The sequence below is a fragment of the Rana temporaria genome, chromosome 4, assembly GCF_905171775.1.
Source record: "Rana temporaria chromosome 4, aRanTem1.1, whole genome shotgun sequence".
NCBI lineage: Eukaryota > Metazoa > Chordata > Amphibia > Anura > Ranidae > Rana > Rana temporaria.
Genome location: NC_053492.1, coordinates 389,732,078 through 389,744,375, shown reverse-complemented (window position 1 = coordinate 389,744,375; position 12,298 = coordinate 389,732,078). Strand labels below are relative to the sequence as shown.

The 12,298-nt window shown below is 42.3% G+C and overlaps 1 protein-coding gene across 3 annotated transcripts in view; it reads left to right on the top strand.

The window, feature by feature from the left end:
- The window catches only part of NPHP1 (nephrocystin 1), a 119,718-nt gene that overhangs the window by 69,457 nt on the left and 37,963 nt on the right, over window positions 1-12,298 (top strand). For all 3 annotated transcript variants that reach the window (XM_040351110.1, XM_040351112.1, XM_040351111.1), the window contains exons 9-11: window positions 868-919; window positions 1,024-1,108; window positions 7,533-7,627. In XM_040351110.1, coding sequence (XP_040207044.1) covers window positions 868-919; window positions 1,024-1,108; window positions 7,533-7,627 — 232 coding nt within the window. The remainder of the gene's footprint in view (window positions 1-867; window positions 920-1,023; window positions 1,109-7,532; window positions 7,628-12,298) is intronic.

Here is a 12,298-nt window from a genome sequence, read left to right as displayed (position 1 = left end):
TTTACCGGCGACGCTCCCACCGCCCCAGTGTGAAAGGGGTTTTATCAGCAGTTTTTGGCAGGGGAGTTTTCTAGCTGGAAAAACCCCCCAGAACTAGTGGATTTTGAGAGGAGTTTTTCAGCTGGAAAAATGCTCTAACTCTAACCCAGGGGTGGGACACAAAGCTGTTGGCCTTGGACCTGCTGCAGCTATGATATACCAAATTCGAGTCATAGCTTGAATAAATGTGAGTGCAATTACCTGTGAATCTGTTTTATGGTGTTTTAAATACATGTTATCAGACGTTATTTGCACTATTGGAGTGTCCTTTGGTATCTTATATACACGGGAGGGATACATTGTCCCATGAGATTGGAGGAGACGTTGGATTTGCCCCCCAACCCCGAGGGGTACAATGCCTTATTGCCAAGCATGAGAGTGCAAGGAAATTCCCGCTGGTGAGTGTACATCTCATGAGGGAGCTGTGACACGTGGTGCGGGGTGAATATCTTCCAATTGGGATTCTGCATGGACTTATATGCTGTTCCAATGATGGATTTACTTATATTGGACTTTGATATTTGTATTTGCACTTTTCCATCACATAATATGTGCTAGCGCCGCAATTTACCTCTTTTGCTGTGGTAGATTTGCTGTTTTTTGTTCTATACTCACTATATTAAGTAACAGCTAGTAGATGGTATTCTATTTTTGGCGCAGTGGTACGATCAATCGATTAGTGAGGGTGTACATAGATCCTGTGAAGTTTTATATTATTTTTTAATGTAGCATAATTATTTACATTATCTGCCTGACAATCTTATCTAGATGTAATTTAAAGTGCCCTATATGATGTGCTATAATTGATCAAATACTTCTCATTATTAGACCTGAAACTGATACCACTTCACAGCTGAGTGCCTTCAAGAGGACACAGGAGGTAGGTGACCAACTGGATCCTGCTTATGGTATCATTCACAAAAATAATTACTTTGATATTGGCTTGGTATGATGTGCATATGCCTAATTGTTTTTCTTTTTCAGATGAGTGCCACTGATGCCCTGACCACTATGGGTACAATCCCTGCTGGCTTCCGTTCATCAACCTTAGCCCAACTCTTAGAACAAGGTACTGTGTAATAGATGGTTTGAGTTGCCTTTGTTGTAACTTATACTTTATTTTCCTCAAATAAGCCAGAATGTGATTTCCTACCTGTAGCCATCATATCGTCCTTTTAGTGGTTGTACCAGAATGATGCCTGCAGCTACAGGCATCATCCCAGTATCTTTTTTTCAGCTAGCATTTCCATGTCATGTGAAAGCTATCCTAGTGGCTGATTAGCTGATGAATTGCCTTTTCAGGCAGCAGAAGGGTCTCCTCCCTGCTGCCCACCGGCTCCTCTCTGGGCTCCCCTGTGTGATCAAGGAGCCCAGTATCCGATCTGGGGCTGCCGCCAGGTTACCATAGACGGACACACTGCCTTTTTTTTTTGCAAAGCAGAGAGATCGGAGATTTTTTTGATCTCATGCTTTCCAGGGTAAAGGAGATACAGAGGATCTGACATGCCCTTTCTATCACAAGGGATGTTTACGTTTCTTGTGATAGGAATAAAAGTGCCAAAAAAAATAATAATTAAAGGGATAGTGTAATAATAAAAAAGAAAACGTGCCTTCACCCCCCTGTGCTCACATGCAGTGGTAAACATATACATAGGTCGCTCTTGCATATGTAAATGGTGTTCACATTACACATTTGAGGTATCGCCGCAAACATTATAGCGAGAGCTATAATTCTAGCGCTAGACTTTAAACTGGTAACCTGTAAAAAAAATTAAAGCACCTTTTGGAGGTGTTTAAGTACCATAGTTTGGTGCCATTCCACGAGCGTTACATGTTGGGTATCTATTTGCTTGGCGTAACATCATCTTTTATACCTTATGGAAAAATTGGGTTATATATTGTGTTTTTTTTTTTTTTTTGCATTAAAATTAATTTATAAAAAAAATAATTAAAATTGCATTTGAAAAATTGCTTTGTAAATACTGTGTGATTAAAAAAAATTGCAACATCCACCATTTTATTCTTTAGGCCCTCTGCTTAAAATATATATATATATGCGTATGTTTGGGGGTTCTGAGTAATTTTCTAGCAAAATAATTATGATTTTTACATGTAGGAGAGAAATGTCAGATTTGCCTCGGTAGGCAAGTAGTTAAAGCGCCACTACACTGCAACTGAGCACCACTAACTAAAAACGCTATTTTAATTCATTTTAATTTAATTTAATTAATTCATTTAATAATCAAAGCAAACTTACACATCTATTCATTTTTTTTTTTTTTTTTAACTGAGAAATCACTTTGAAAAACACCCTCTAGTATTTCTAGCTGTGACCATCTTGAGTAAGGGCAGATGATTTATTTAGCATTTACTTTCTGGAATCCATATGCATTTAGCTCATGCAGACAGTAGGGGGGCTTGGCTAAGGAAAACCTCTCTTCTCCTCCTGAAGCCTCCTGGGATGTATGACATAATTTTCCTAGGCTTGGAAACCAGGTTGCATTCCTGTGTGATTCTAGTGTGAAGTGTCCTTAAAACAAATAAATATTATATACTTATATATAATATCTATTAACGAACAATAGCAGCATCAGAATTAAAAATTCTTAATGTTGATTGAGAGAGTGCAGCTACTAATAGCTTATTTCTTGTACTAGTGTTAAGCATATTAGGAATGACTAGTGCTTTGAATAGCCATTGTGAAGTTTTCATTTGTAGCCTCTGTTTCATGGTTGGCAAACAAATAGACTAAAGCCAGCCATAGATGGATCGAACTTCGACTGGTTCAGGCAGAGACTGGCCTAAGATTCACTGCATCTATGAGCAGTCTGGTCGAAGTCTGAAGTCGATCCATCAATCGAGTACAACCAGCATGCGAATACATTGCAGTGTTCTGACTGTGTTAATGGGGAAGAAAGCGGGTTGCAGTAAAATAAAATCACGTCATCCATGGCTTGCTTCAGTGGCATCGCTAGGGGGGTGCTGGGGGTGCGGACCACACCTGAGTGACAGCTGCTAGAGGGGTGATACCTGTGGGCAGTGGCACCGCTAACATGCTCCACTTACACTGATCTGCGTATCTCGTCGGCTGTCTTCCTGTCTCACAAAGCTGAGCATACAGAAGCTGGTTCCCCTCCTCGCTGTTAACATCTACACAGAAGGATGTGCAGGTTCTGTGCTGATACCGTGTTCCCCCCAAAAGTAAGACCTACCCCGAAAATAAGCCCTAGTTTAAAGTGGTTGTAAACTGCTACAATCCTATTACATGTAAAAGTTGTGTGTTTCTGTAATATAATTGAGTAAAATACCTTCTTATAGCGCTGCTTAGCATTTAGCTGACCTCCTGATGCTCTCCTACTCTTCTCCCAGCTGTAAGTGGGGGATTTTGACCACCCCCTGCAAAGCTTGGAGCAGGTAAGAGAGCTCAGGTGGGCCATGGAAGCGCCGAACCACGCTCAGCTGATCCCTGCTGTTCTCCTCTTCTGCCAGCTGTCAATGGGGGATCTGGGGCCCCCTCCCTCTGCAAAGCTCAGAGTGGGTAAGGGAGCTCAGGCGGACCATGGAAGCGCCGCGTTTAGCCTTTCCTTGCTGCTCTCCTCTTCTGCCAGCTGTCAGCGGGGGATCGCGGGCCCCCCTCCCTCTGCAGTGCTTGTGCTGGGGAAGACTATTCAGTTGGGTCACGGAAGCGTCAAGCGGCGCTATAAGAAGGTATGTGACACACTTAGATTACAGAAACGCATACCTTTTACATTATATTCTACTGTCATAGCAAGGATTCTAGCAGTTTATAAGCATGTTTACTCTGTTCACACTGGGGATTAAATGGCAAGCCCTACCCCGATATTAATAGAAGACCCGGGCTTATTTTTAGAGAAACATAGTATGTGGCCTGTACAATAAATGGACAGCGGAGGGAGACAGTGACCAGGAAGTGGGGCAAGTTAAAATAAGAGGGGGTTAAGCGGACATGTGCTGGGTGGGCACTATGGGAGGAGAGAGGAAGGTCCTATAGTGAGGGTTGGATTTGAAATCCAAGCCCCCACAAGAGCACAGACCCTCTTCTCTCCCAAAGTGCCCCTCCACCTTCCTATTCGCACAAGTGGAAAGGGGGATCTGCACGGGGGGGGGGGTCTGTAATGATGAGAGAGGACTGTACTAAGGGAGGGGGGTCTATACTGACGGAGAGGGGTCTGTAGTGGGGGGGGGGGTCCACAGTGCCCTGTAAAAGTATTCATACCTCTTGAAATTTTCCACATTTTGTCATGAAGTGGAAGGAAAATAATAAATGTTTTTCAAAAATGTTTACAAATGAGTATCTAAAAACTGTGGCGTGCATTTGTATTCAACCCCCTTTATTTTGATACTAAACTAAAATCTAGTAGAACCAATTGCCTTTAGAAGTCACCTAATTTGTAATTACACCTGTGTGTAATTTAATCTCAGTATAAATATAGCTGTTCTATGAAGCCCTCAGAGGTTTGTTAGAGAACCTTAATGAACAAACAGCATCATGAAGGCCAAGGAACTCACCAGACAGGTCAGGGATAAAGTTATGTGGAAGTTTAAAGCAGGGTCTGCAAAAGAATTGAGACTGGGGCAGAGGTTCACCTTTCAACAGAATAACGACCCTAAACATAACAGCCAGAGCTACAATGGAATGGTTTAGATCGAAGCATATTCATGTGTTATAATGGCCCAGTCAAAGTCCAGACCTAAATCCATATGAGAATCTATGGAAAGACTTGAAAATTGCTGTTCACAGACGTTCTCCATTCAATCTGACAGCGCTTGAGCTATTTTGCAAAGAAGAATGGGCACAAATCCTCTTGATGTGAATGGACACACAGGATTACATTGAGCTGCTTCTAGAGGCAGAACACAAAACTCCTGTAGAAGCAGCAATTTTTAAGCCAGTTTGCATGAAGCCTAATGCCGCGTACACACGGTCAGATTTTTCGACAACAAATGTTCGATATGAGCTTTTGGTCGGATATTCCAACCGTGGATATGCTCCATCGGACATTTGCTGTCGGAATTTCCGACAACAAATGTTTGAGAGCTGGTTCTCAATTTTTTTGACAACAAAAGTTCTTGTCGGAAATTCCGATCGTCTGTATGCAATTCCGACGCACAAAGATCCTACGCATGCTCAGAATCTATTCGACGCATGCTCGGAATCATGAAGCTTAATTTTTTTTCGGCTCGTCGTAGGGTTTGTACGTCACCGCGTTCTTGACGGTCGGAATTTCCGACAACATTTGTGTGACCGTGTGTATGCCAGACAAGTTTGAGCGAACAATCCGTCTGAAAAAATCCACGGTTTTGTTGTCGAAATGTCCGATCATGTGTACGCGGCATTAAGGTTGCTGAAATATTTTTGATTTGACCAATGAACTGCATATTTCTCAAGCTTAAAGTGGATGTAAACCCACGCTTATCCTTTCTAAACTCCTGCCATAGTGCTGATCTATAAGGATATAGATGCCTCCTGCATGTATCCTTACCTGTCAATTGTCTCCCCTCTGTCTGTTATAAGAACTGAAAAACTGCAGATTCTGTGAGTGGGTCTGTTGTCTGGAGCTCGGTGGGTGGAGTCGTGATGTCAGTAGACTCCCTGCCCACCTCTACACTCCCCTTACACTAAATTCTGCTATGATCACTAACATCCAGTCAAAATCCAGAAAAGCAACCGCATGACTTCAGAAAAGGAGTGGGGGTGGGAATTAAAAAATAATGCCTGTCTCAGGCTAGTGCATGAGATATGTAAATAACCTGTCATTCACAGCAAGGGGGAAGAACGGACAAAAGTTTTCTCCTGTTTGTCCGTTTATCTCACTGAAAAAATAAAAGAGGATTGCTCAGAGCTGGATTAACTCTTTGTGGCAAGACTGGTCACAGATGATAGGAAATCTTATACTCTACATTGTGACAGCAAAAAATAAATAAGAAAATTTGGGTTTGCATCCACTTTAAAGTGGAACTTCAGTCATTTTTTTCATCTTTCCAGCTTTTAAATCTTCCGCCCTTGTTTTTTTAACCACTTCTATACCGGGCACTTACGCACCTTCCTGCCCAAGCCAATTTTCAGCTTTCAGCACTGTCGCACTTTGAATGACAATTGCGCGGTCATGCTACACTGTACCCAAATTTTTTTTATCATTTTGTTCCCACAAATAGAGCTTTCTTTTGGTGGTATTTGATCATCTCTGCGGTTTTTATTTTTTGCGCTATAAACAAAAGAAGAGCGACAATTTTAAAAAAAATGCAATATTTTTTACTTTTTTATTTAATAAATATGACAATTTTTTTTTTTTTAATTTTATTTTTTTCCTCAGTTTAGGCCGATACGTATTCTTCTACATATTTTTGGTAAAAAAAATCGCAATAATCATATATTGATTGGTTTGCGCAAAAGTTATAGCGTCTACAAAATAGGTGATAGATTTATGGCATTTTTATTTTTTACATTTTTTTACTAGTATTGGCGGCGATTTATGATTTTTTTGCTGTCACCGTGACATTGCGGCGAACACATCGGACACTTTTGACACGTTTTTGAGACCATTCACATTTATACAGCGATTAATGCTATAAATATGCATTGATTACTGTGTAAATGTGACTGGCAGGGAAGGGGTTAACCACTAGGGGGGGGAGGAAGGGGTTAATATGTTCCCTAAGATGTGTTATAACTAGGGGGGAGGAGACTCTCAAGGGGAGGAGACCGATGTGTGTTCCTCTGTACTGGGAACACACATTGGTCTCCTCACCGCTGACAGGAGGTGGATCTGTGTGTTACTCCTGCCGTGATTACCGACAATCGCGGGCACCCGCGCCGGGTCATGAGCGTCGCCGCGGGCACTCGCGCGTGCCGCCGGCGGCACGCCCTAGATCGCCGAGAACGCAGGACGTCATATGACGTCCACCCGGATCGAGGAGGGGTTCCTGCCGCCATCATTTTACAATGACGCGGTAGGGATGTGGTTAACTTTGGATTTTTTTTCTATCATTAAATACCTTGTACAGCCTACTTCATTCTTCGTTTCTTGTATGTTAAAAATCCTAGGTGTATGACATCATGCACAGTTCTCTCTCTCTCTAGTGACAGTTCGCCAGGAAGGGAGGGGGAATGAGTTATAGGATGGCCAATGAGAGCTGCAGAGCTGGAGGTGTGTGTCTGTGTAAATCCAGGAAGTAAACAAGCCGCAGATTCAGACTTAGTGGAGGGAGATTTCTTCAGCATATTTGGCAAGTACAGAATCACAGAATATATAAAATTATATGCAAAGTGGTTGGCGGAAAACTTCAGAATGGCAAAGATGTTTTTTTCATACAAATTATCTGAGCAAACTGCAGTTCCTCTTTAATCAGTACCAGGTAGTAATGTTTGTGTAGCCACTATTTTATTTATACGTTGTAAATATAATTGTAATATACGTTATAATTGTAATATACATTGTAATTATACAGTAATTGTATGTTTCCATATGCAGGTGATCAGTACAGGTCAAGCCGCTATCTCCAGCCTGAGCTTACTGCTTCCCAGCTTGCTTTTAAGGATCTTTCATGGGACTTGGAAAGAGGAGGTGTAAGTTTTGTTTTTTGAAAGTACAACTAAAGGCTCTTGTTTGTGAAAATCCAGTGAAGTAACTTAGTTTTTCTCAACCCTTTTCCAGTCATGGCACCCTTGAACAGTATTTTCAGTCTCAAAGCACCCTGTTTAAAGTCTTGGCTCACATTCAGTGGCGGTTTGTCCATTGCATAAATCTATGTTATTATCGCCACTGCCGCTGTTCTATTCAGATGGTCGGCGCTCATGTCCGGCCATCTGAATAACGGCAGCTGGTTGGCTGTACGGAAGTGCCTATCAGAGCCAACGGCTCTGATAGGCTTTCCGAGTACAGCCCTCGGGTCCCGGAAGCTTATACAAGGAACGCACTAGGGATGCGCTCCTTGGATAAAACTGACAGGCGTCTCAGCCAATTAGGTTGGCCAATTCTGGCTACCGGTAACCTGATTGGCTGAGACGCCTGTCAGTCATCGAGGGCGGTAGAAGACATCGAGGGACGTGGATGGCTGACTCCAGTAAAGGTAAGTGCCGGGCGGGGTGGGAAAGGGGCACTTTACAGGGCACGGCGGCGACGAAGGGCACTACTAGGAATGTATGGATGAAGCTACATTAACATTTTCCACAACAAAGTAGCTAAGAACGTTCTAAATCCACCATAACTATAATAATTACGAAATGCCTGATAGTATCAGGCTGATACAGGGGGTGACAACTCTTACATATCAAATGTGGCATTCTCTTCCTCATCAGACTGCTATTCTTGAATAAATATTAGAAGATATGGTTTTATTGATGGCACAGTGGCTGCGTTTGATGGCATGGCACAGTGGTGACAATTGATGGCACAGTGGCTGCGTTTGATGGCATGGCACAGTGGTGACAATTGATGGCACAGTGGCTGCGTTTGATGGCATGGCACAGTGGTGACAATTAATGGCACAGTGGCTGCGTTTGATGGCATGGCACAGTGATGACAATTGATGGCAAAGTGGCTGCATTTGATGGGCACAGTGAGGCTGCAATTTTTTTTCTCGTTTGCGCCCCCCCAAAAATTTTGTGCACCAGCTGCCACTTCTCACATTACTATGTGTTAGGGAACGTGCACAAAAATCGTGTGCGTTCCTGACACACAAACGCACTGCCCTTTAGCAGACAGGCTGGGGTGTCGTTATTTCTTAATGGTTCCCCCACGCATCGGCAAACACGGTGCGTTTTCAGTATGACATAAAAAAAAAAAAAAAAAGGTCCAGACCTTTTCCTGAGTTTCTGCGGGTTGGGCAGGTCATCGAAATGAACAGATGCACGCCAAGGGCTCGTTCTTTTAGGCTTCATGTACACCGGATGTTGTTCAACCTCTCCTGAACGGTTTAACTTGACAGCTAGAAACCATTGTCTTAAAACGGCTGTTTAGCGGCGTTTGCGGCTAGAAGCTTTTTTTTTATTTTTGTAAAAATAAAAACGTCTGTAAACGACGCAATTGGCTCCTGCTGCTGTCAATTAAAATCCAGTGACACTGGAGCCGGGGGGCGGGGCCGAGTCCTGCTGTCACAGTAAAGTAAATTGCCATCTTTATGGATGATGTAAGATGATTGACAACCACGGTAGTTTCTTACAGCTCAGCTGATGTTTATGCTTTGTTTTATATTGTATCACATTTCCCAAAGTTTCAATGGGAATAAAGAAGCTGCTTGTTTCATTATGCTCTCTAGTCAAAATTCCTTTAAAATGTGTCAGATTTCTGTTATGCTAGATTAGTTTTCAGGCAACTCCTCAGGCAATCTCTGATACAAAGTGACCAGGGAAGAACACAGAGACAAAGAATTTGTGTCTGCATACACATGGAAACCTAAATGCTTTAGAATGAGAGTTTACCTGTAGTTTATAAACAGATTCAGGCCACCATAATAGGAAATTATCAGGGTCTATTGGCATTATTGAGATAATTTTTATTTTAGGTACATTTAAAACGGGTGCATATTAAATACTATATAACATTTATTTGTACTTTGGGACAGCGGTATAGCTTTTAGCTCTTTTTCACATTTTCTCTTTCTTTTTTAACATAGATCGCCATTTGATTTTTGCACACACAATTAAATAGGGGTCTGTGTTGATGGGCCTTTGTTCGTGTCAGAGCTGCTTCTCTCTCTGTACAAGCAGAAGTTATAATGTTAAAGCAGCCCAAAAGCAGGTTGATACAGCTTAGGAGGTCAGCTACAGATTTAGTATACCTGTCAATGGACAGTAAATGATCTCAGATACATCCCAAACTGGTCTCTTATCTGCGTTTCCCAGCAACACAAGCCCCAAATCAAAACGGCGACCAACCTTCCTCTAAAGGGCTCCTGACCCAGTTGTCAGTGAGAGCCTGCTGACTTCACTGTTGCTCAGAAATGCCTTGAAGCCCAACTCTAAGCAACTTTTCAAAGTGTTCACCTTTACAGAATAAATGTGAGGTGAGCCAACGCCTCAACCCCCCAAGCCCCTGCTGTACTAACCTCCGGGGTTGTTAAGCTGTGAGCAGCTGCTCCAGCGGCCCAGGTGTTTGGAATCCCCGCTCATCCCCCTCTTCTCTGTCAGCACTTCTGGCATGGACAAGATGGATTCTGATTGGTCAGTGCTGGTCAGAGTGATGGTGCTGACCAATCAGAATCAATTGGGTTTATCCCGGAAGCGGTGGCGGAGAAGAGTGGGGATTTGAAATGCCCGGATTGCTGGGGCAACTGCAAAGGTGCTGACAGCTCAGAAATACTGGAGGTAAGTACAGCAAGAACCTTAGGCGAAAGAGTGTCTGTTTTTTTCCTTTTTACCTTTTTTTTTGTAAAGGTGAACTAACCCTTTAAAACAAGAAGGAGCCTTGAGCCATTGTTAAAAATAAAATAAGTAGATCTGGCTACAATACTTCTTTAATACTGTCCCCCCGCAGTGCTACAAGATGTCCTCAATCTTCTCTGTTGAATGACGCCCAACATAAACCTTAAAGACTAAGGACATACTATGAGTGCAGGGTGTCATATACCCACTTCAGGCTCCTTGCAGTGGCAATAATGTCACAATAAAGTGTAATAATGATCTCTGCATTAAAGTCCACCCACTGCTGGTAGAAGATCTGTCAGGCTTGTAAAAACATGGAAAGGGTTGTGATTGCAGAGATTCAGGGTGGTAAATAATGCTTTTATTAGAAGAGTTTAAGTGACATACATTTCTCTGACTTGGCAGACTGCCATTACTGACCTCTTACTAGTTGCCTGGCTGTTGTGCAGATCTAATGGCTTTGTTACTTCTGAGTCTTAGCAGTATTGTATTTAAAATGTATTGTATTAGCAATTAAATGGTTAAAGGAGGCATGGCAAGTGTTAAAAATGCACTTCCAATTCCAATTTAAACTCCACCCAAAACTTTTCTGTTCCTTTTTTTTCTCTTCTTGGATTTGTACAGAAAGGAAAATAATTTCACTCTCCGTCTTTGCAACTTCTTTTATTTTGGTTAATGAGTGAGAAAAGTACAAGTGACTGTCCTGAAATGGATTGTTAAGTACCGTATATACTCGAGTATAAGCCGACCTGAATATAAGCCGAGGCACCTAATTTTACCACAAAAAAATGGGAAAATGTATTGACTCGAGTATAAGCCTAGGGTGTCCATCTGCATGCCTCACTGTGTCCATGTGCATGCTTCACTGTGTCCATGTGCATGCTTCACTGTGTCCATGTGCATGCTTCACTGTGTCAATGTGCATGCCTCACTGTGTCCATGTGCATGCCTCACTGTGACCATGACTAGACTGACGTTTAACATGGGAGTCTATGGAAGGGGTACCCGGTTTGAAAAATCGGTGCTCCCCAGCCGTAGGTTCCCTAGACAACAAACGTTGCACACTTATAGAGGAGAAATAGGGCTACATGTGTGCCAAGTTTAGGGTCCAGGGGACCTACAACCAGCCTGTACTGGGTCCCCAAAGTCACCAGAGAAATGACTGTTTAACATGGGAGTCTATGGAAGGGGTGCCTAACTTTGAAAAATCAGTGCTCCCCGGCCGTAGGTCCCCCAGACAAAAATGTTTTGCACACTTGTAAAGGAAGAGTAGGGCTACATGTGTGCCAAGTTTAGGGTCCAGGAGATACTTGAAAGTCGGTTCATGGTTTGTAGGGCCCTTTACTGTGCAGCAAAAATTTCGGTTACGGTACATTGGATCAAACAAAGCAACCTACCTGATTTTTAATCCATCCAATGTTTACACATTCTGCATTTAGCAATGAATGTCAAAGGACTATTCATCCTTTGGTGGTGGTGGATAACTGCAGGGTTTATATTTTCAATGTACACTAATAAACTGCTTTGGTGCCCCATAGCAACCAGTAGTGATGAGCAAACTGAGACAAATTCAGTTCTGTGCGCGTTCGCCAAGCAATTGAACGCTATAGAAGCTGAATCTTGTCATTTTGTTCTGGCCTATTTGCAAGCTTTTGTTAACAAAAGTACATAGTAGCTACCATATGTACCAATACAAAAACCAAAAAAAAAACATTCAGTGGGAAGCAGGTTTTTTTACTTTGAATATTTTCATTAAGTTTAAGAGACAATTCTAAACAGAGGAGTGGTGACACTCAAAACAAGCAATTTAACATTAATCAGCAGTTGCAACAAAGGTCATATTTGGTTGACTATGTCAGCGTAGCATCAAGTCTC